Source organism: Brachyistius frenatus, unplaced genomic scaffold (genome assembly GCF_029030835.1).
Source record: "Brachyistius frenatus isolate BFR_SWC_R1_liver_20210118 unplaced genomic scaffold, ASM2903083v1 Contig_400, whole genome shotgun sequence".
In the NCBI taxonomy this organism is placed as follows: Eukaryota; Metazoa; Chordata; class Actinopteri; family Embiotocidae; genus Brachyistius; species Brachyistius frenatus.
This window is the reverse complement of record NW_027210999.1, coordinates 111,509-136,331: the sequence shown is the minus strand read 5'-3', so window position 1 is coordinate 136,331 and position 24,823 is coordinate 111,509. Positions and strand designations below refer to the sequence as shown.

The window sequence follows — 24,823 nt, the reverse complement described above, 5'->3', positions numbered from 1 at the left end:
GAAGACATTTAAATGTTTTTGTAAATGTTTTTAAATGTATTTCTATGTTTACTGTGAGCTTGTGTTTTATTGTTAATCAAACAAGATTATTTAACTTTTATCATTAATCGATTTATCGCATACTTTTTATGATGAATAATATCATGTACATCACAGTTTCCTAGAGGTCAAGGTTACATCGTCAGGTTGCTTGTTTTATTTCACCAGCAGCCAAATATTAAAGTTACAGTAGGACACACTAGATCTTCATATATTCAAAGCTATGAAGCTTTTTTTCTCGTGATGTCTTTCTTTCTCGTGTCTGCTGAACACTTAACATGTAACACTTAACTTAACATGTTCAACATCACTGGACCTTTTTCACTACACCCAACTGCATCAGCACCAGTTGCACTAGGTGCAATTGCACCATTGTTTAGGTGTATATATGTATATATTAATTTCTATGCTGTATATATGTCTATTTATGTTTTATATGTCTATTTATGTCTGTCTGTTTTTGTTTTTTGCACACTGAGAGTGAAGCTACAACCGGAGTCAAATTCCTTGTAACCTGGCCAATAAACTGATTGTGATTGTGACGTTATTGATGCATCGTGCAGGCTACCCTCCTGGGAAACCTGAGTGGTCAGGAGCTGAGAACCATGGTGTCCACTAGTGAGCTGCAGAAGACCAGAGGCACCGTAAGAACACACACACTTACACACACTCCCAACAGTCAGTAGTGTGTGTGTGTGTATAAAGTCAATTGATGAGCCAAACCGAGTTAAAACCCAGCACAACCCTGGGCCGAGTATGAAACCTGAGTGAGCTTTTAATTTGAAATGAGGGCTTTTAATGTGAAAGGGATACTCGGTGTTGCTGCGTTCAGCCGACCAGTGGTGTAACTTTGATTGCTCAGTCAGGAGCTCAGTAACAGACGCAGTAAAAAGCACAGCAAAGCTGTGTAACATCGTTGACACAAGGGCGGTTGTCATGGTGATGACTCGGAGGTGGTTGCTCAGTTTGTTCACAGGCTCACAGCGAGGGCCCTCATCAAGGACTACGAAGACGGAAGCCTGGACACCAGTGAGACTGGACACGAGGTGTGTGTGTCGCTGAGTCAGATCAAAGAGAGTCAGTGAACTACAGTTTACACTTCCGCTCTGAGCGTCACATGTTCACGTTTTACAGGTGAAGAAGGCGGAGCTGAAGTCCTTCATCATCGATCTCAGCAAAGAGTTCTCCATCCTGTCTCAGTTCACCAGCTTTGTGGCCATCGAGGAACGGGTTCGTTCACTCTCACTCTCCCTCCCACTTCACTCCAACCAAGACAAGTTGCAAACCAAGACAGGCAGGCAGGCAGGCAGGCAGGCAGGCAGGTGGACAGACAGACAGACTGGCAGGCAGGCAGGCAGACAGACAGACAGACAGACAGACAGGCAGACAGACAGACAGGCAGACAGACAGCCTTCATTCAGAGGTGTCTGTTTTAACCAGGCTTCAGGGGCCTGTGATCTGGGTTACTAAGGTGATCTGATCTGTGTTACTAAGGTGATCTGGGTTACTAAGGTGATCTGATATGGGTTACTAAGGTGATCTGGGTTACTAAGATTATCTATGTTACTAAGGTGACCTGGGTTACTGTTAGAAAAATGACTGAGGCTGTATTCAAAATCAAACATCGGACATGTATTCTTGCAAGAAGGAGCAAATACATGTACACTCAAAGAAAGATGTCCAGCATTGTTCGAAGTCTCTTCTCCGTAGTTCATCTTATATACAGTGTGACAAACAGTTGACAGTCATCACCACTTCCTCTGTATATCTGATTTTGTAGAGAGTACTGAGTGAGGTCGTAGGTCACAATATAAAGGTACAGAGACGTTGTAACTGAGACTATAGAACCATGTTGTGCAACAGATAGACAAACATTTGACAAGTATGATGAGTTCATTATTTTTCCATCAGTTACTAAGGTGATCTGGGTTACTAAGATTATCTATGTTACTAAGGTGATCTGGGCTACTAAGGTGATCTGGGTTACTAAGATTATCTGTTACTAAGGTGATCTGGGTTACTAAAGTGATCTGGATTATTAAGATTATCTATGTTACTAAGGTGATCTGGGTTACTAAGATTATCTATGTTACTAAGATGATCTATGTTACTAAGGTGATCTGGGTTACTAAGATTATCTATGTTACTAAGGTGATCTGGGTTACTAAAGTGATCTGGATTATTAAGATTATCTGTTACTAAAGTGATCTGGGTTACTAAGGTGATCTGGGTTACTAAGATTATCTATGTTACTAAGATTATCTATGTTACTAAGGTGATCTGGGTTACTAAGGTGATCTGGGTTACTAAGATTATCTATGTTACTAAGGTGATCTGGGTTACTAAGATTATCTATGTTACTAAGGTGATCTGGGTTACTAAGGTGATCTGGGTTACTAAGATTATCTATGTTACTAAGATGATCTATGTTACTAAGGTGATCTGGGTTACTAAGATTATCTATGTTACTAAGGTGATCTGGGTTACTAAAGTGATCTGGATTATTAAGATTATCTATGTTACTAAGATTATCTATGTTACTAAGGTGATCTGGGTTACTAAGATTATCTATGTTACTAAGATTATCTATGTTACTAAGGTGATCTGGGTTACTAAGATTATCTATGTTACTAAGATTATCTATGTTACTAAGGTGATCTGGGTTACTAAGGTGATCTGGGTTACTAAGATTATCTATGTTACTAAGGTGATCTGGGTTACTAAGGTGATCTGGGTTATTAAGATGATCTATGTTACAAAGATTATCTATGTTACTAAGATTATCTATGTTACTAAGGTGATCTGGGTTACTAAGGTGATCTGGGTTATTAAGATGATCTATGTTACAAAGATTATCTATGTTACTAAGATTATCTATGCTACTAAGATTATCTATGTTACTAAGGTGATCTGGGTTATTAAGATTATCTATGTTACTAAGGTGATCTGGGTTACTAAGATTATCTATGTTACTAAGATTATCTATGTTACTAAGGTGATCTGGGTTATTAAGATTATCTATGTTACTAAGGTGATCTGGGTTACTAAGATTATCTATGTTACTAAGATTATCTATGTTACTAAGGTGTCACTGACCTTGTTTCAGGACTCAGAAGAAGCAGGGCGCGGCTTCACGGACATCTCCAAGCTGATAGCAGAGGAAGACGTGGATTTCCTGCCGTACATCAGCTGGATCTGTCCCGAGGAAGGACCAGAAGTTCGTGTTGCTCTCAAAAAGAATGAAGTGGACGTTCAATATTATTCAGCCATGGTTAGTTAGTTAGTTATGTAACTATAGTATCACATATCTTTGGGGCGGGGCTTATAGGTGAAGTGTGCAGCATTGATTATACTGGCTCAGTTCTGCCTGCCTGTCCTGCACAAAAACATTAGCTGGTGGTTTACTGACGGCTGCATGTGTCTCTGTGGTGCAGGATGATTTGATGATGAGGATGAAGACGAACCAGACCTCTCCATCTTATTCATTCACGGTCAGTCACTCACACACAAAAGGAAGATGAACATGTGCTACCCTGTACGTTTGTGTGCAATACACAACTCTCCTCATTTGCTGAGCTCAGCTGACGTTGATGCACAAAGTTACTGAGGAGGTTCACAAGTAGTTCTGACCCAGAGGTCAAATCATCATGACATCACAACCTGCTCATCACTACAAATATCCCTCCACCTCCTCAATGGGAAAATATGATTAGAATAGAGTTTCATATAATATCTAATATAATGTAGTTTCTACTTGACCTATTAAATGACCCGTTTGGTGAAGTCAGATCTCTTTTGGTCGCTCCGAGCACCCGTACCGTAACACCACGGATAGTCACGCACTTACAATCCTAGCGGCAGCTAGCTGGACCGGTTTGGTTTGAACACATGACACGGAGCTAAAATGTTAAAAACACAGGAGTTCATGGATATCTTTGTTCATCAGATATCTTTGTTCATCAGATATCTTTGTTCATCACATATCTTAGTTCATCAGATATCTTTGTTCATCAGACATCTTTGTTCATTAGATATCTTTGTTCATCAGATATCTTTGTTTATCAGATATCTTTGTTCATCAGATATCTTTGTTCATCAGATATCTTTGTTCATCAGATATCTTTGTTCACCAGATATCTTTGTTCACCAGATATCTTTGTTCATCAGATATCTTTGTTCATCAGATATCTTTGTTCACCAGATATCTTTGTTCACCAGATATCTTTGTTCATCAGATATCTTTGTTCATCAGATATCTTTGTTCACCAGATATCTTTGTTCACCAGATATCTTTGTTCATCAGATATCTTTGTTCACCAGATATCTTTGTTCATCAGATATCTTTGTAACAAAAAGTTTTATATTTAGAGAGTGAATTGCTCCACAATATGAACACATGTAGATTACAACTTTTATTTAGTTGGTAACTTGTTGTATAATCTCAGTATTACACTGGAGGCTGTTTTAATGTCATTATTGACGTGACAGTGATGTGTTCGGTAATATTGCTTAAACAACAGATTTCTTTAACATGAACAACCTTTTTCTCTGAAACGTGTGTGTGTGTCTGAACTACTACTACTGAGTCGTAATTCTCGTTTTGTTTTCTTTGTGTAGAGTTCTAGTGAAGGACGTTCTTCATCGCCTCCATCGTCACTCGTGGATGATGAGGATGGAGACATGGACTTCTGTTTGGAAGAAGAACAGGACCTGTTCATGGAAAAAGGAGCTCCTCCATCTCCATCTCCACCTCCACCTCCACTTTCCTATGCTCCTTGCTCTGGGCTGTTCTCAGCCTTTAAATATCGCACCCACTCCCGCTGTAAATCGAGACGCTCTTTTCTTCCCACACTGTTGTACAGCAGGGGTGTTCGCTCGGCTGTGGACTCTCCTGACGCAGGAATGAGAGACTCAGGCTGGATGAAGAGCATGTCTGCCAGAGCGGCATCGCCCGAGGTCGGCGCCGCACGAGGTTTCTCGTTTGAGTCGAGCAATGCCGTAACTTTCGGCTCCACAGCTGTAGAGAGTTTCCCCACACCATCAAACGACGCGTTGCTTCAACTTGAGACCGATGGTACAAGTCCAAGGACCTGGGAAGCAAAAAAAGCCTCCAACCGTCTCGCAGACGGTCCAGAAGCAGGATGGTCCCCCTCATCACTGATCCAGTTCAAAGCTTTATCTGTTGCACGACACGTTGGTTACGCACCACCAACCATCTGCCAGCCGGCGAAATCTTCATTTGTGTGAGTATTCAGCATCCGTGAAGACTTTTTTTTTTTCTTTTAATGATTGAAAGGTTAACAGACTAAACGAAGTCAGATGTGTACGTTCGGGTTCATCCCTGCATGTAGACGGCGGAGCGAGTCACCACGAGTGTGTGTATGTGTGGTTAAGTTTTTAATGTACATCACTGACCTCTGTGTCTCAGGAGACTGTCGTCTTATGAAGAAATACTGAAGCTCAAATGGACCAGGATCTTCCAGATACAGCATTCGGTAAGATCTTTTTACATTTTATTGGGTTTACGTGATCCTTTCCACACGAAACTTCAGACTTAGCTGTAACTAACAATTCAGACTGGAAACTTCAATGATGGCTGCTTATTATTAGGTGTTCAACCCCTTTGTTTTTCCATTAAAACATCCTTTGCTTCTTTTAAATGAATCTTTGGTACCCCGAAGGCTCACAGGCTGCACCGCGTTAAAACAAGCAGCGACCAGCAGTGACATCGCCTGTTGGTTTGTGAACGGCCATTATGAAGCCTCCAGTTCGCCATCTTGTTATGTTGGAGCAGGAAGTGACCATATTTGGATTAGCTGGGGGAGGAGCCAGCGGTGGATCTGACCAATCTGATTGGAAACCTGACGATACTACGTCCCGCCCACCGATAGCTGTAACCTGACTGCACCTCAGGCCTGTCAATCAAACAGACACGCCCCCAAAAACAGGTCTTCTTGAATCTTCTTTTCTAATGAATGAGGGATTATTTTCAGATGGACCTCCAGAAAACTAAGAAGAAGGAGTGACTTTAGCTAACAACACTGAGATAACTGATGGACACATTTTATTCACTTTGGATTTGATGAGAGAAGTTGAATGGGAGTCTATGGAGCCGGAGGCTTTTTGGAGCCGACCTCTAGTGGCACTCGCTGGTATTGCAGCTTAAGGCACTTCACCTAGCCGGAAGCTACGTCCACTTTTTATTCAGTCAATCGTTAAAACAAAGCAGGCGTCCATGAGCAGAGACAGTTTGGGTTTTGTGGTTCTGTTCAATCCATTTCATGCCTTTCACTGCGAGCTGTTTTCGAGCCTTTTCACCAGCATCTCTTCGTGTGAGCCCAGAACTAGATATTAAGAGGTCATGGAAGCTACATGAGCCTTCATCGTTGCATCGTTGCCTACCGTGTATCTGTTAGAAAGCATGCAAAGGCTGGACGTCAACTTGTACAGTGGAAACTTCAGCCTTCGTAAAGATAGTTTTATAGGAGGGACGGTTTCATTGCAGAACTGCTGGTGTGAAGCTTCTAGTCGGCTGGTTTTCTCTTGTTTCCTGTCCTGTTTCTTGAATCATGTTTCCTGTCTTCGACTGTGTGGTGGCAGGGTGTGGTTAGCTCAGCTGCAGGGGGTAGAGAGTGGGAGGAGTGGTTCAGGGAACGGTGCCGGGCCGGTGTAATGAGCACAGCTGAGCTGAATACAGACTGATGAGTTCTCCCCTATAAAGGGAGCAGGGAGAAGGAGGAAGGAGAGAAGCGGTTGCACAGAGACATTGGTGTATGGACCGGGCAAATAAAAGCATTTTACACCCGAAGGTACGACTGAGCGTGTCATCTGTGTCCAGGAGAGACCCGGTAGCACCAACCTTGCTACAGACTGAAACCGTGATGTGATGATAACGTGTGTCTGTGTTGCAGGACGGGTTCTGGGAGTTAACCACAGAACTGGGAGAACTTATTGACGTCAACCTCCACCTGTTTGCCAACGTGTTCCTGGAGAACAAAGGCATCCGCTCTCTCGGTGAGAACTCTCTGTACTCGTCCAGAACCTTCAGAGGGGAACCGCCTTCTTATATTTCCAATGATACGAGATTCTAATACGTGAAAGCACCACAATGTAAAATGTTTGACTTCAAAGTAAACTCGAGGATGTAAATACCTAGAGTACTGTAAGGACCATAGACAGAACCAGTTCATCGGCTGGTCTGTGAACAGCAAACACGGTCAGTGGTGACGTGATGGCTCTGCTGTGGAGGTCAATGGGAGATTATATTATATTATGTGGCAGTGGACTTTTTAGCCTTGTTAAAAAATAGTAACACTCTTGACACAAATAACGTCCTTGTTATCGTGGGAACTTCTTTTGTTGGAAGTAATACAAAATATCCAAATATCTCAGCTGGGTTTGTCACCACAGCTGAAAACATGACTGTGTGTGTGTGTGTGTGTGTGTGTGTGTGTGTGTGTGTGTGTGTGTGTGTGTGTGTGTGTGTGTGTGTGTGTGTGTGTGTGTGTGTGTGTGTGTGTGTGTGTGTGTGTGTGTGTGTGTGTGTAGGTGTGAAGGCCCATGCGGACATCCTGAGGCTGGTGGCAACTCTTCTGGTTCTGCAGCTGATGAGGGTGGAAAAGCTGGAAGAAGGCAAATATCTCCGCACCCTTTTCTGCCTGGAGGAGTCTTGTGATCTCAGGTCTGAATACGTCACCTGTTACACCCTGTGTAAAATGTAAATAAAAGCTAAATGTGATGATTTCCAAATCATGAAAAGACATACTTATTTGAGAATAGGCCAAAGACAACATATCAAATGTTGAAAATTACAAACTTTTTTGTTTTATAAAAAATATCTGCTCATTTTGAATCTGACGGCAGCAACAGGTCTCTATAAAGTTGTTCCAGGATCATGTTCACCACTGTGTTGCATCACCTCTTCTTTTAACAACACTCTGGAAACATTTGGGAACTGAGGAGACCAGTTTCTGGAGTTTTGAAAGTGAAATATGGTCCCATTCTTGCCTGATAGAGGATTTCAGCTGCTCAACAGTTCAGGGTCTCCTTTGTTGTATTGTTCATGTCCTGATGCTCCAGATGTTTTCAATGATTGACAGGTCTGGACTGCAGGAGGCTAGTTTATCAGCGGACTCTTCTACTAGTGAGCCATGCTGTTGGAATACGTGCAGAATGTGGTTGGACGTTGTTCTGCTGAAATAAACAAGACCTTCCCTGAAAGAGACGTTGTCTGGATGGCAGCATATGTTGCTCCAAAACCTGAATATATCATTCAGCATTAATGCTTCCTTCCAGATGTTCAAGCTACCCATGTCATGTGCACTAATGCATCCTGTACCATCACAGATGCTGGCTTTAGAACTGAGCTGATAACAAGCTGGATGGTCCCTCTCCTCTTTAACCTGGAGGATGCAGCGTCTATGATTTCCAAACAGAATCTCAGATTGTGATCCATCAGACCTCAGGACAGTTGTCCACTTCACCTCAGTCCATCTTCAATGATCTCGGTCCAGAGAAGGCGGCGGTGTTTCTGGATCATGTTTCTATCTGGTTTCTTCTTTGGAGAGTTTTAACATCATTTGTGGACGCAGCGATGAACTGTGTTCACAGACGATGGTTTTCACAAGTGTTCCTGAGCCCATGCAGTGATTTCCACTCCAGAATAGTGTGTTTTTAATGCAGTGCTGCCTGAGGGCCCGAAGATCACCACCATCCAATATTGGTTTCCAGCCTTGTCCCTTGTGTTCAGAGATTTCTCCAGATTCTCTGAATCTTTTAATGATATTATGAACCGTAGACGATGAAATCCACTAATTCTTTGTAGTTTTAATTTGAGGAACATTATTCTTAGATTGTTGAACTATTTTCCAGCACAGTCTTTCAGAGTGGTGAACCTCTCCCCATCTTCACTGCTGATAGACTCTGCCTCTCTGAAATCATCTTTTTACATTCAATCATATTACTGCTCTGTTGCCATGGTAACCTGATTAGTTGTCAGATGTTCAATGTTTTTTTTTTTATCTTTACACAGCTTCTCCAGTCTTTTGTTGACCCTGTCACAACCTTTTAGTGTTGCTGCCATCAAATTCAAAATGAGCAAGTATTTTTCATAAAATAATTCAATTTCTCAGTTTCAACATTTGATATGTTGTCTTTGGTCTATTTTCTATTAAATATTGGTTTCTGTAATTTGCAAAATATTGCATTCTGTTTTTATTGACATTTCACACAGCGTTCCAACTTTTTTGGAAACGCGGTTGTAAAACAACATCAGTAGAGTCTAAATTGTAAATTGTTTTGCGCTTTTGGAGCATTTCTTTCACCATCTTAAATAAGACACAAAGTCAAAATATGACTGTCATAAGAGGAAGTAACCTGTCAGAGTGTACAGGTGTTGGTACTTCTATGTTTCCTCCATCAGTTCATTAACAGCAAAGTGAAGTTGGCGTTTTTGCGATTTAACTCCAACTTCAGAGATTATTTTTAGCTTTTATTTCTATCTACGTATAGGTGTATAAATACCATACAGCGCATCCAAAATTAAACAGTGGGTTAAAATTTCACTGTCTTGTTTGTCACCATGGTTACGGAGGGCTTTTTGTGCGTTTCATTTTGTTTAAATGTCTTAACTGTTTTTTCCTGGTTTTGAAAGTGTCAGAATTTATCATAATTTTCTGCCCTGAAATTTTCTGAATGATTTTGTAAACCCAGCCATCAGTGGTTCACTTGGTAATGAGTTTCTCTTCCAGCCCTCGGTGGTGGCGGGAGGTGATGAAGGCAGTGGACTGGGCTCGCCGGGCTGACCAGCTCTACCCATGTATCTACAGCCGGCTGGAGTTCGGTTTGAGCTGGGAGACCTCCACCCGTCAGCTGCTGGGCTATGAAGGCCTCCCTCCCCACTCCCCTCTCACTGGTCTGAATCTGAGGAGTACCGGGGCCCTGGGCCCGGTCCCGGTTCAATACCGTTACAATAGTCTAGTCTTCTGAACATAAAAACATGGACAAGTTTTTCCAAATCCTGTTGAGACATAAGTCCTCTAATCCTTGATATATTCTTCAAGTGATAGTAGGCTGATTTTGTAATTGTCTTGATATGGCTGTTCAGATTTAGGTCTGAGTCCATGACTATAGATTTCTGGGTTGGTTTGCGGTTTTTAGCATTAGTGATTGAAGCTGACTTTCAATCGTTCTTCCTCGGCACCAAAAACAATGACTTCTGTTTTATCTTTGTTTAACTCTGGCACATCCAGTTGTTGAATTGTTCAATGCATTTACAGCCCTTGTATGGGATTATAGTCCCCTGGTGATATAGTTATGTAAACATGTGTGTCATCTGCATAATTATGATCATGATTATGAACACACTTTGTTGTTTTCCATCATCTGAGCTCGTGGAAGCATGTAGATGTTGAACAGAAGAGGCCCCAGAATTGAACCTTGGGGAACACCACGTTATTTTAGTCCGCTCTGCTGTGTTTTATCAGTCTAAACACGGACAGGAACTACTTTTCCTGCTGCCTGTCGGTCCTACCTGAAGCACAGCTCTGTACTTGTATGAGTCCTGAGAGTCTGTCTTATGGAGTGATGAGACTAAATCTGTCGGGACCCAAATGCCAGTGTGTCCGGGGTTGTAACACATTCATGACTTGATGTCCTGTTGTGGGACGTTTGGCCGCCGCAGGAACCCGTAAACTGGACTGTGTGAGTGTCATCATGGAATCAGCGGACCACTCGGTAGAAGCTTGGTCAGCTTTGGCTTTCCAGACGATCTTCCCAGGTCAACCAGCCGATCTCAGTCAGAGTCCACTCCCCTTTAAGATCTTTTGCTCGAAACCAATTTGTATTAGTGATTCCATTTGTTGGAGGGCTTGAAGTTCAGAGGATGTTATTGTTCGATGCTGTTTTGGGGGGTGAACTATTTTTCGTCTTGACCTTTCTGAAGAAACCTTTATTTCTTGTTGGTACTACTGAGGCGTTCTTAAAGGGAACCTCCTATGTTCATTTTCATGTATGGTCATTTCTTCTTTATCTTCTCAGCAGTGTGGAGGGCGCTAAAGGACACTGTAAACCTGCTCACATCCTTTATTTGGATATTAAATCCATCCAAACATGTTCAAAGTTCAACAACAACATCCGCAGCAACAAAGATTACAGTCGGACGTCTGTTAGGTCGATATTCCATCATTAACTGCCTATTGGGAGACTTAACGATGGCTTTAATCTGTCAGTCACACATTATAGTCAAACATTTATTCTATATACATGTGGGAAATGCAAAATGTTGTTAGTAAAATGTTATTCTACTGTTGCCAAGCAACTGAGTGTTTCCCTCCCTGCACCGTCGCACGTCACACGTTACATTCAACTCATTATTACAAACTTAGAAACCTCAAATGTGCTGTACGCATGACAGAAAATATGAAAAAAACATAACGGGTTCTCTTTAAAACAATCTCTCGAGTCTGCATTATTATTGCATGTTTGATTTTTATTCACGTCACCAGAATGTATTGAGATGAAGGAGGATGGAAACCTTTTGATTTGCACTAAATGTTATGAAACATGAAATAAAGAGTTAATAGAGTTGCACTGTTTGGTAGTTTGCTGTGTGATTGAAGATGGTTCAAAAGAATAGAATAGACAACAGCTGATCCGATGTGTCTGCTGTTTACCTTCAGTACAGTGTTTTTTAAGTATTGTAGACCATGATGAGATAAAATGTGAAACTTTCAGACTGTAATACAAGTTTATCTTTGGTCACATCCGACATGATGGTGAAGACAAACGACTCATCAGCTCAAAATAATGTCCTAATGTGGATTCCTTGGCGGAGGAGCTTTCCTCATTTCTACATAGGTGGAGTTCTCATGATGTTTGGTGCTTTTCTGAAACACATAATCACAAAAGTAACACGAGTTAAAACAGGAATTCACATGGTTTAAATTAGCAGCTGTTTTTTTTGTGTGGTGATGTCATCAGTTTGTTAAATTGCTTTGCTTTCTGTACCTTTTTTTAAATTCATCATTCGTCCGTCACAGCTCCATGTAAATATTACATGCAGTAAATATACGTAGAGATATTTGGAGTCGTGAGTTAAAAACACGGCTCCTCACTGGTACAACTGTCAGCTGGAGGCGACACGGCGCTGCTTCTGTCTGATTCACACACAGGCCATAGAAAGACAGCGGTTGTAGCAGCTATTGTTTAAACATAGTATTCATATTTTAGTACATCGGTTATGTACCTGAAGTCACGTTCTGGTGCCCCAACGTAAGAAATGAAACGGTAAACTGGGGCCAAAGCAGAAAAGTACAACAGAGCAGTTGTCACCATGAGTTCTCCAATGTACACGGAGAGCCGCTCAGGACATCATGTCAGGAAACCAGAAGCAGGTTATGTTTGAATAACATCGTGACATCTAGAAGCGCCACCTGCTGACCAGTCAGCCGTGTTGGCGTCAGCGGCCGGAGAAGATCTTGAGGTTTCACTGATCATCTTTATATATGCGATACAGATACGAGACGCTTTCACAGAAACGACCAGACAATGTGACACCAAGACACATGACAGAGAGAGTCAGATAATCACCTTGAGTCTGATGTAGATGGAGGTGATGACGCAGCTGTACAGGAACATCAGGGCCAGCAGACCAATCAGAATCCAGCTGAGCTGAAGAATGGGAGGGGGGGGGAGAGTGGGAGGAGGGGGGGGAGGAGTGGGGGGAGGAGGGGGGAGCACGCACTCCTTTGTTTCCTGTTGACCTAATTATAAGCACAGTGAGGTAGTTTCCTGTTTGTACTTTGATGTTGAGTCTTTATATTTAACACATTCACTTTTAAACAATGAACCAAGTGAACAACTCGCAATCCCACTTTATAACCAAGAACTGAATATTTAAAATAAGATAGATAAATTATTAAAACCACCCCAAAAAACTACGTTTCAAATGTACAGAGCCCCGGACAAAAACATTTTAATACTAAACCGAGGCCACAATTTATTACCTCGGTCCCACATTTTAATTAAGTCGTTCCATCATTTTAATTAATTTGTGCCCACGAGATAAGTTTATATAAAGACAGACAACACAACACAAGTCTTTCTCCTCTCAGCATAAAGTTCACTGAACCTGCTTCAACTGTCAGTTGACCAACTATAAAGTTGACAGCATCCTCAAACTTAGCATGTTGCTAACGATATAATCACCAGTTGACCTGGCCGACGTCTCCGGGCTCACGTACCTGGCAGCAGTTGGGTTGGTGCTCCTGTTTCGGTGTGATCCAGATCACCTTGTTTCACGGTGAACACACACTCATACGTCACCATCATGGCCTCCGGGCCGATGTTGCTTATGATGAAAATGTACCGGTTGTGATTTTCTTCATGCATGCTGATGTTCTCACAGGCTGTCATCCCCTTCTGGCAAAGCATCTGGGATTTGCCGTCTCTGGGAGTAAACACAAATATGACCCAATTTTACTGTCTAATTTGTAATATGAGTAGTAAGTAAATAAGTAATACTTTAACAGTTTGGAAAATTGGTTTTCTTGTTATTATTTAGACACTGCATGCAGTTTGGGTTGAGCTAGCTAGCTTCAAATCAGTTTGTTGTGTTTTCTGTTTTCTTGTGAAAAAACTGATCTCATAGGTTGGTTGTGTGATCAGCTCATTATGATTATTGACTGGATATAAAAGTGTTCGTAGCTTCCAGGTCTATAAAATGAGGCGGATTCAGAAGTGTCTTAAGCTGCAATACCACCGAGTGCTACTTCTTTCTGGAGGTCCATCTGAAAATAATCCCTCATTCATTAGAAAAGAAGATTCAAAAATACCTGTTTTGGGGGGCGTGTCTGTTTGATTGACAGGCCTGTGGTGCATTCAGGTTACAGCCTGACCTCAGATGGTTCCCGCTTGATTAGGAGCCATAGTTATACTTCACTGTGACAACGCCGTCTAGTGGCCATGGTAATCATGAACAGAGTGACATAGAGCCACAACTGTTATGTTTTCATTAAAGCAGTCGCACCAAATATTTTCGACATTGTTACTGAAAGATTCAGCTTTTAACTCTAAATGTTCAGCTGACTTTCATAAAAGTATCTTCACAGGTGGTCTCAGACCTTTGTGGGGCAGTAAGGTGCATTTTTGGATGTTTAACAATAACTCTTCAACCACCTCACAAATAACGATATGAACATCGACCTAAGAGGCCTTTTATTAGGTCTGAGTTCTGTTAGTTACATTTATCTAATTATGTTTAAGATGGTGATGACTACAAAAAGAGGCATCAAGGATCAACTCCCTTAATCAGTCCCTTCAGGATTTCAGTTTCTTTTGTGATAATTTTTTTGTTATTATTTTGCATGTAATTTGCAGTTTTAAGGGATTTTTTTTTTTTGCAGAAAATTGCGGGAATTTGAAAAGTCCAAAAAGAAAAATGTGATTTTTTTTTTTTTAATGCAGAACGTTTCATTTGGTGATGAGAAAACAAGAGCAGAGCCTTTCTGATTGTAAATGAGGAGTTATTTTTGTTAATGAAGTGAGTTTTGTCTCAAAAAACTTCCTTTATGCCATTAAAACTTTCAGCACAGATTTTGCTGATGACATTTTTTGTGAAAAAATCATGGGAATTTAAAAAAAATTGCAAGCTGCCTAAAAAATTGTGCAGTTTGCTTGAATTAATGTTAATTATTGCGATCGCAAGATCATGATTTCCTGGACTGACTGCTTGACTTTTTCACCTTATAAGCCACCTTTCTACCATCACATGAATAACAGTAGTTTAATGACAGCAGGATACGCACGGGGAGACTGCGTTGAGTCGAACATCTTGAACAGAGCCGACCTGCGCGTTGTGTTCACAGCTGATCAAGGCTAACGGGTTTACAATGCTGTTGGTTGGCTGGATCACCTGAAAATCCGCTGGATGAAAAAAATTCAACTGAAGTTAGAAACATCTCATCCAGTTTAAAAGTTCATGTCTCTTCTGCTTGTTCATTTTGAGTAGAATTGTTTCATTAGCCTGTTAAACGTCACGATTTAATATTTATTCAGTTTGCTAATGTCCAGACTGAGTTCATGTGAGAAATATAAATATCTACGAAGGATTTTAATTTTAGGTTTTGTACAAAAGGCATATGTGAACCAACTGGTCATCATTCAGGATTATTTTGATTATTAAGTAAATAAATATCTTGTTATCAATGTAGTAAACAAGTGTAACAGTGAAATGTTTGAAATAACAGTAAATAGTTGTTTTGGAGTCCTACCATGAACCGAGTGGAAGATGAAGCTGAGGATGGTGACAAAGATGTTGAAGCTGCCAGCTGCCATGTCAGCATTTCTGATCTGTGTTGCATGATGACAAGAAAACAAAGACAGCCACATTCTAAAAGCCAATCACATCACACCTTGTTCAAACTCCATCTCTTTTATGAAACCGATCCTCCCCATTGGCTTTGTGATGTTTCTGTGGGCAGATCTCTTTCCTGCTGCTCATGCAAATTACTTATTTTCTCGTTTTTTTCACAAACCGATAGAGTTTCAGTTTCACCACATCCTGGACTGCAGGAAATATAAATGTTGTTTCTCTCTATATAATCATGTTTTCATTTATACGTCTTTGGTGTGTTGACTTTTCTGAGAAGGTGTTGTGTGTGTGTTGTACTCTGGTAGTTAACCGGTCATCAGACGACCCCGAGCGGCACGATGCTGACGCTCAGCTCCTGGTGTCATGTTGAAACGTCAATACAGCTAATTCATAGAACACTAGGATCTGAATATTTGTCTGGGACGCTGTCTGATCATTCACCTTTGACTCGATCTATTTCGGTGCCAGAAAAAACAGCAAACCAACATAGATGGCGCCTGAACCCTACTCTCCTTCATAGACCAGACTTTTGCCAGTTTATTACTAGTTAGTAAGATGGTGCCGTGCTAGTGGCAGCTTGTTACAGCAGCTCCCCTGAGTGTCTTTTGTTTTAAGTATTTTTCTTTCTTTCTCCTCTTCGGAGTTGTTTTTTTCTTTCACATGTGTTAAGTGACGGTCAGACAATGTAACTTTTCCACTTTTCTGGTGGCTCTTCTTCTACTTTTTTCCTTCTTTGTAACGGAGAGCTACGCACAGCGGACTGGGGCCATTGTTTACTCTCGTGATCAGCTGATCTTGCTGAGTAGCCCTCTACTGCTGCTGCCCGGAGTGAGGCCTGAAATCCCGGACGAACTTCGGAGAAGACGTCGGGGTTGCAGAGCTGGAGCTCAACTGAAGGCGAAAAGGAGGAAATATAAACCATCGATACCGGCGATCTTAATGGGGAACGTGAGGTTGTTGGGCAATAAGACTGATGAGCTCGGTGCTGGTAAAGACCCAGAGAGAGTACCGGGAGTGCAGCATCATGTGTTTCACTGAGACAAGCATCCCGGTGCATTTTTGTTAGTTACTGGAGACTTTAACCAGTCTGGATAAAGTACTGCCAACTGTTCACCAGTATGTGAACTGCCCCACACGGAACAATAAAACTCTGGACCTACTGTATGCTAATGCCATGGATGCATACAGTACTACTGCCTTCCCCCCCTTGGTAGATCAGACCACAACCTGGTCCTGCTGACTCCCATGTATGTCCCCCTGGTGCAGAGGCAGCCTGTGACCACCAGGACTGTGAGGAGGTGGACACAGGAGGCTAAAGACGCCCTGCAGGACTGCTTTGAGTCCACGGACTGGGACGTGCTGTGTGGACCACATGGGGAGGACATCAACAGCAGGACGGACTGTATCACAGAATACATTAAATTCTGTGAACACACCACCGTACCATCCCGGACTGTAAAATGCTTCCCCAACAATAAACCGTGGATCACCAGTGACCTGAAAGTTCTTCTTAATAAGAAGAAAGCAGCCTTCAGGTCTGGGGACAGGGAGGAGCTCAGGAGAGTGCAGCGCCACCTGAAGGAGAAGATGAGGGAGTGCAAGGACTCCTACAGGAGGAAGCTGGAGGCAAAACTCCAGCAGAACAACGTGAGGGAGGTGTGGACCGGTATGAAGGAGATTACTGGGTTCAAGGGGAGAGAGAGACAACCAGGGGGAACCTGGAGAGGAACAACCAGGGGGAACCTGGAGAGGAACAACCAGGGGGAACCTGGAGAGGAACAACCAGGGGCAACCTGGAGAGGAACAACCAGGGGCAACCTGGAGAGGAACAACCAGAGGGAACCTGGAGAGGAACAACCAGGGGCAACCTGGAGAGGAACAACCAGAGGGAACCTGGAGAGGAACAACCAGAGGGAACCTGGAGAGGAACAACCAGGGGGAACCTGGAGAGGAACAACCAGGGGGAACCTGGAGAGGTCAAATGAACTAAACTGTTTCTTCAACAGGTTTAGTTCACCGCCCTCATCTGTCTCCTCCACACCTTACACCTCCAAAACACCTCTGCTGCCTCCCCCCTCCCCCTTCTGTCCCCCCTGGTGAGCTGCATGGACACAGAGTCCTCAACTCCAAAGGGCTCTTCCTCCATCAACACCTCGACCCCCCCCCCCCCACCCCCCCCACCCCCCACACACACACACACACCCCATCCCCCTCTCTGTGACGACTGGCCAGGTTAGGAGACAGCTGGAGAGACTCCACCAGCGCAAGGCTGCAGGACCTGACGGCATCAGCCCCGTGGTCCTGAAGACCTGCGCCGTCCAGCTGGCTGAGGTCCTACAACACCTCTTCAACCTGAGCCTGAAGCAGGAGGAGGTCCCGGTGCTGTGGAAGACGTCCTGCCTGGTTCCTGTCCCCAAGAAGACGACTCCATCTGGTCTCAACGACTACCGACCGGTTGCCCTCACATCTCATGTGATGAAGGTGCTGGAGAGGCTGGTCTTGGCCCACCTCAGGCCGCTGGTGAAATCTTCTCTGGACCCTCTGTAATTTGCATACCAGCCTCATGTGGGAGTGGACGACGCCATCATCTACCTGCTGCAACGAGCTCAGTCTCACCTGGATGGAACCGGTGAATCTGTGAGAATCACTTTCTTTGATTTCTCCAGTGCATTCAACACCATCCAACCACTGCTGCTGAGTGAGAAGCTGCGGGTGGTGGGGGTGGACACATCCACCGTCTCCTGGATCAATGACTACCTGACAGGCAGACCACAGTTTGTCCGTCTGGGCAGTGTGCTGTCTGATACGGTGGTCAGTGGTACTGGAGCTCCTCAGGGAACTGTTCTGTCTCCTTCCTGTTCACCTTATACACAACTGATTTCCAGAACAACTCAGAGTCAAGACATCTGCAGAAGTTCTCGGATGACTCTGCAGTGGTAGGATGTATAAGGGATGGACGGGAGGAGGAGTACAGGGCAGTAGTGGAGGACTTTGTGGAGTGGGCGGGAAGGAATCACCTGCTCCTGAACGTGGCCAAGACCAGAGAGATGGTGGTCGACTTCAGGAGGAAGACGACGGCTCCACAACCGCTGAGAGTTCTGGGAGAGGAGGTGGACATGGTGGAGGAGTACAAGTACCTGGGTGTCTCCATGACAACAGACTGAACTGGAAGACCAACATCAACGCTGTCTACAAGAAGGGGATGAGTCGACTCTTTTTCTTGAGGAAACTTCGATCCTTCAATGTGTGCAGCGAGATGTTGGGGATGTTCTACCATCTGTTGTGGCCAGTGAACTGTACTTCTAGTAGTCTGCTGGGGGGGAGAGGAAAAAGGGGGGGGGGCATTGGAGCCGGAGACACCAACAGACTTAACAAACTGGTTAAGAAGGTCGGCTCCATCATCGGCTGCAAACTGGACAGTCTGGAAAAGGTGGTGGAGAGGAGGACGCTGAACAAACTATTATCCATATTGGATAATCCTGACCACCCTCTCCACCACCTGCTGCAGGGACAGAGGAGGACGTTCTCCAAAAGACTCCTCCAGCTTTGCTGTCACAAGGACAGATACAGGAGATCATTCCAGATACAGGAGATCATTCCTGATACAGGAGATCATTCCTGATACAGGAGATCATTCCTGATACAGGAGATCATTCCTGATACAGGAGATCATTCCTGCCCACTGCAATCAGACTGTACAATAACTCACCTCTGGCAAAATCCATCACACAACAATAAAACCGTTGTCTGTCTGTTTTCTTGTTTGTTTAAATCTTTGCACTATTGTTTAGTTAGTTTTAATTTAATGTAATTATTCTATTTTATTTTATTCTATTTTATTGTATATACTGTGCATTTTTATATTTAATATTTTACTGTTGTTTTATTTCTTTCCTGTATCTATAAATGCTGCTGTAGCGAAAAAAAATTCCCCTTGGGGATTAATAAAGTATCTATCTATCTATCTATCTATCTATCTATCTATCTATCTATCTATCTATCTATCTATCTATCTATCTATCTATTAGATGCTGAAAAGGCTTTTGATAGGCTAGAGTGGCCATATTTATTCAAAGTTTTGGAAAAGTTTGGATTTGGTCATTTGTTTATGGACTGGGTGAAAATTACCACGAATGGACAGACTTCGACAGCATTTTCCCTTGAGTAGATTGAGTCGACAGGGCTGCCCTCTGTCTCCAGGACTCTCTGTCTCCAGGACTCTGTCTGCAGGACTCTCTGTCTGCAGGACTCTCTGTCTCCAGGACTCTGTCTGCAGGATTCTCTGTTTCCAGGACTCTGTCTGCAGGACTCTCTGTCTCCAGGACTCTGTCTGCAGGACTCTCTGTTTCCAGGACTCTGTCTGCAGGACTCTCTGTCTGCAGGACTCTCTGTCTCCAGGACTCTGTCTGCAGGATTCTCTGTTTCCAGGACTCTGTCTGCAGGACTCTCTGTCTCCAGGACTCTGTCTGCAGGACTCTCTGTCTGCAGGACTCTCTGTCTCCAGGACTCTCTGACTCCAGGACTCTCTGACTCCAGGACTCTCTGTCTGCAGGACTCTCTGTCTCCAGGACTCTCTGTCCTGGCTATAGAACCACTTGCTGAAGCAATTAGATGGGATCCAGATATAAAGGGGTTCAGAGTGGACCAAATAAATCATAAAATTAATCTCCTGTGAGATGATGTAATTTTGTATCTAACAGACCCAGTTAACTCTCTCACTAAATTACAGACGCTACTAAACACCTATGGTGACCAAATTATTCCACTAACAAACTTTGATGAAACTGAACACCAACAAACAACCCTGTGGCTATAAGTGGCTCCCAAATGTTAAATATCTTGGAATAACTATAGATAAGAATATTAAAAATCTGTTCAAACTTAATTAGCTCCCATTGCTGAGTTAAATCGGGGACAATCTACACAGATGGATGAATCTACCCATTACTCTAATTGGTCGAATAAACTGTGTGGAAATGAATATTCTCCCGAGGTTGCAGTATCTTTTCCGGTCCTTACCCGTTCCATTACCTCAAACTTTTTTAAAACCCTCAAACACGTTAGACAGTTTTTATGGAACTGTAAAATACCCAGGGTATCAATGGAAAAATTAACATGGGATTATATCGAGGAGGCTTTCGACTACCCGATTTAAAAAATATATTATTTATCAGCCCAGATGCGATCTATTTTGTTATTTTTCTACTGTGATTTTGTCCTCTCTTAGATACAAATTGCACTCCATCCTCTGAAAGTAGAAACCTCCAGTGATTTTATTTATAAATGGAACTCTAAAACCATATCCAACAGGACAGACAATCCTATTTTGAAACATTTTTATTAAAATATGGTATGAAGTTCACAAAAATCTTGTATTGAATATGGGACTGTCCCCCAAAACTCCTCTAAGACAAAATGAACTTATATCCATGACTCTAAATAACAAGATTCTGGGGACCTGGCATGATAGAGGAATCCAGCATCTGGAAGATTGATTTGAAAAAGGACTTCTCATGTCTTTTGAACAATTGAAGAGAAAATATGACTTGTCCAGTAGAACTTTCTTTTGTTACCTCCAGTTCAGATCTTTTTTGAGAACCAACCTGGACCCTGGAATGACTCGACCTGTCTTAACTAACGTGGAAAAATTGCTTCATGAGGGAAATGTGTACAAATGTAATTCTAAAATGTTCTCCATGTGGCTGAATGAGGGCCCAAAGCCAGGACTACGCAGATCCAGGATGAGATGGGAGTCAGACTTGAATATAACAATTGATGAACAACTCTGGTCAGATTTATGTCAGAACAGTTACGGTTAATGCTCGGTACAGACTTGGTCATTATAATTTTCTTCATCAACTGTACCTCACTCCTCAGAAGCTACATAAATCCAAACCTGAACTATCAGAAATGTGTTTCAGATGTGGTTTAGAAGTCGGCTCCTTCCTACACTGTACCTGGCTTTGCACAAAGGTGAGAACCTTCTGGCATGACTTTTGGAATACCTTGACTGTCGATCACAGCGGTCACCTTCCCGTTAGACCCTGAGCTGTGTCTACTGGGAAATTTCACAACTTTTAACAGATCTTTAACGAAGCCCCAAATTAAACTTGCAGAAATTGCTTTGTGTGTGGCCAGGGAATGTAAAGCAATGACATGGAAGTCTGATTCCCCTCTTCTCATCGACAGATGGTCTGTGGAAATGAACAATTGTATCCCTTTTGAGAAAATGACATACGGTCTCAGGAAAAGACATAATTTACTTTTGGAAATCTGGCAGCCTTATTTGGATTACAACACTAACAGTGCCATAGGACTGTAACTATTTGGAGCTTTGCGCGATAATGTACACTGTGTCATTGCAGGATCTCTTAGTGTTGTGCCACTCTATGCACTGACCTTTTTCTTTTTTTGTTTGTTTTTGTTTTGTTTGGGTGGGGGGAATTATTATTATCATTATTATTAGTTGTTGTTTTTGCTTACTTAATTTTATTTAATTTATTTGTGAATTTTCCTTTCTTAATTTATGTAATTTTCTGTAATGTTTAATGTTTTGTATTCAGTATGCTCTGCACGTTCTCTTGCATTGTTAAAATATTTGGGGAAAATAAAAAATAAAATATTTTTAAAAAAAGAAGGCAGCTGACCCCATGGGGGTGTTTGAAGATTGAGAATTCATCGACGACATGTTGGACAGTTTGTGGTTTCCCACATTCACAGAGATCCGTGGCAGATACTCCGATCTTATAAAGATAGCGTCGGGTCTTGTCTGTTGAGGTTGAGCCAGACATCCCACGGCGGGTCGATGGCTTGGTGGACAGTCGATGACCTTCCTCAGTGCGGATGTTGAAGTGGACCGTTGCTTGATTTCAAGAGTCAAGGATCTGACATGAGAATGGAGGGCTCATGGTGGGGAGTCGCCCAGCTTCAGTAGAGAAGTGTCTGCGTGACTCTGTGAGGGGTGTAGTCAGCAGGCGGGGGAGTCCTGGACTCTTGCATGTGGGATGCTGGACAGGATGGGGAGGAACTCAACGGGCTCCACTGATGAGCATCATGGCGGCGTTCAGCACTACATCAACGGTGGCCGTGTGCCTGCTGTGACTCCTTACAGGTGCAGCATACTCAGCAGCAGAGTATGCAAGGGTGGAGGTGGTGGGTGAAACCGGTGCCAGCAGGTCTCTTTAGGAGGTTCATGCGGGCAATGGTTTCGGCAGCAACTTGTTTTATTTGTGCATTGAAGGTTAGGCTTCGGTCAAGTGTGACGGCGAGGTGCCTGAGGTTGGTGCCATCGAGTTTGATGCTCAGCCCAGTGTTGGCCAGATGGACGACAGAGCTTTCTGTCTTGGGAAGGAGCACCGACAAACATTTCCCACATGATTACAGGACCAGCAGCAGCCTGGACTGTTGGCACAAGTCCGGTTGGGTCCAACTGCTGCTGACACCGAATCCTGAGCCAACAATCTGCAGCCTCACAGGGGGCTCATTTATAAAACACCAGGTAGGATCCAAACGTACGCACAAAAACCCAGAATGACTGCGATGTATAAAGCCGTGCACACACACACCTGCAGGCAGTGTTCCCTTCATAAATCACAATCCAGGTGGAAATGTACACGTAGATGAGCCTCATATCCGCCTCCAACACATCCACATTCAACCATCAACGGTCCACGCAGAGAATATTATGAAGGTTGATGCATATAAAAGGATCCATGTGGCTCAGTGGTTCTGTGGTGAACCGGGTCAACGGAGAGGGAAACCAGGAAATAGAAGTGTTCTGACAGAGATGGAGGTGTTTGTGGACCAGCTGGAGGATGTGAAGCTCAGACTGTTCGGTGGTCATGTGGGGTCCCAAACAGAATATAATGCAGCATGGTGACGTGATGCTGCTGCAGTGGTAGAAGTTCCACTGCCGTGTCGCCATGGAAACACGTCTACACACAACACCTGCAGTAAACTACACAATGTGAGAAGATAGAAGATTTAACTTCATTAATTTGAGACTATTAATCCCACAGTGGGGAAATTTACTCATCACAGCAGCATAGAAAAAGACCAAAAAAGTGCACAAAATATGAACAAATTTACAAATACTTCACTATAAATCGGAAATAAGATAGGTAAAAAATAATTATTTTAGAAAAAAAATTAAATAAATAAGAGCAATGAATAAAAAATACACACACAAAAACAAATAAAAATGAATATAAATAAATACAGTTTGGAATGATGAATGTAAAGTGACAGGTGCTGTGGAATGAAATGACCAGTGCAGCATTATTTTATTGTGGTATTGAAAAGTCCGACAGCCATCGGAACAAACGACCTGCAGGTGGCGCTCCTTCCAGTGAGTGTGCAGCAGTCTGAAGGAGCTGCTTAAAGCTCCTACAGCCTCATTCAGGATGAGAGATGTTGTCCATGATCCATGTCAGCTTGGCTAACATCCTCCTCTCCCCCACCTCCTCTATGGAGTCCGGAGGACTGTCCAGGACAGAGCCGCCCTTTGGACCAGCTTGTTCAGTCGTCTCCTGTCCCTCTCTGTTCCTGCACAGCTCCAGCAGATCGCTGCATACAAGATGACCGACGCCACCACAGAGTCGTAGAACGTCCTCAGCAGAGTCCTGCAGACTCCGAAGGACCTCAGTCTTCTCAGCAGATGGAGTCGACTTTAGTCCTTCTTAATTGAAGAGGACATCCCTGTTGTCCGACCGGTCCAGTTTATTGTTGAGGTGAACACCCAGGAATTTACATGTGTCCACAATGTCTATGTCCATTCCCTGGATGTTCATCGGTGGAATTGGTGTTTCCTTCCTGTGGAAATCAATCAGCATCTCCTTCGTCTTCCTGGCGTTAATCCGGAGGTGATTGAGATCAACAGCAGTGGACGAAGTCAGCGATGACCTCCCTGGACTCCAGATCGTTCCCTTCTGATACACGTCCAACGATGGCTGTATCATCAGAGAACATCTGGATGTTTCAGCTGTTAGTGTTGTACCTGAAGTCTGAGGTGTTCAGGGAGAACAGGAAGGGGGAGAGCACCGTGCCCTGCGGGACCCCCGTGCTGCAGACACACGCTCCGAGCACCCGTACCGTAACACCACGGATAGTCACGCAATCACAATCCTAGCGGTGGCTAGCTGGACCGGTTTGATTTGAACACACGATACAATGCTAAAATGTTAAAAACACATGAGTCCATGGATATCTTTGTTCATCAGATCTCTTTGTTCACCAGATCTTTTAGTTCATCACATATCTTTGTTCATCAGATATCTTTGTTCCAACCAGACTGAGCTAGCTGATCAGTTTAGTGTTTCTATGTTCTGTATTTATTCAGTTGGAGACTAGAAATCCTCTCTGTTGCTAGGTGGTTGCTAAGGGTCCGACTACTTCTGAAGTCTAAGGTGTACAGGG

General features: G+C 43.2%; 1 protein-coding gene and 1 long non-coding RNA gene across 2 annotated transcripts in view; one reads left to right on the top strand and one right to left on the bottom strand.

Annotated features, from left to right (window-relative positions):
• The window catches only part of parp4 (poly (ADP-ribose) polymerase family, member 4), a 39,271-nt gene extending 27,643 nt beyond the window's left edge, over positions 1–11,628 (top strand). Inside the window, exons 27-36 of the mRNA XM_069724854.1 lie at positions 603–683; positions 1,005–1,085; positions 1,174–1,269; positions 3,146–3,310; positions 3,474–3,530; positions 4,657–5,282; positions 5,468–5,534; positions 6,951–7,053; positions 7,588–7,720; positions 9,789–11,628. Coding sequence (XP_069580955.1) covers positions 603–683; positions 1,005–1,085; positions 1,174–1,269; positions 3,146–3,310; positions 3,474–3,530; positions 4,657–5,282; positions 5,468–5,534; positions 6,951–7,053; positions 7,588–7,720; positions 9,789–10,026 — 1,647 coding nt within the window. The 3' untranslated portion in view covers positions 10,027–11,628. The remainder of the gene's footprint in view (positions 1–602; positions 684–1,004; positions 1,086–1,173; positions 1,270–3,145; positions 3,311–3,473; positions 3,531–4,656; positions 5,283–5,467; positions 5,535–6,950; positions 7,054–7,587; positions 7,721–9,788) is intronic.
• A 1,120-nt stretch (positions 11,629–12,748) lies between these two features.
• LOC138636710 (uncharacterized) lies at positions 12,749–15,374 on the bottom strand. The gene is made up of 4 exons (XR_011312318.1): positions 15,309–15,374; positions 14,844–14,961; positions 13,281–13,486; positions 12,749–12,800 (listed from the first exon to the last, which is right to left on the bottom strand). It is a non-coding gene; the product is annotated as an uncharacterized lncRNA (long non-coding RNA).
• Between the last annotated feature and the right edge of the window lie 9,449 nt (positions 15,375–24,823).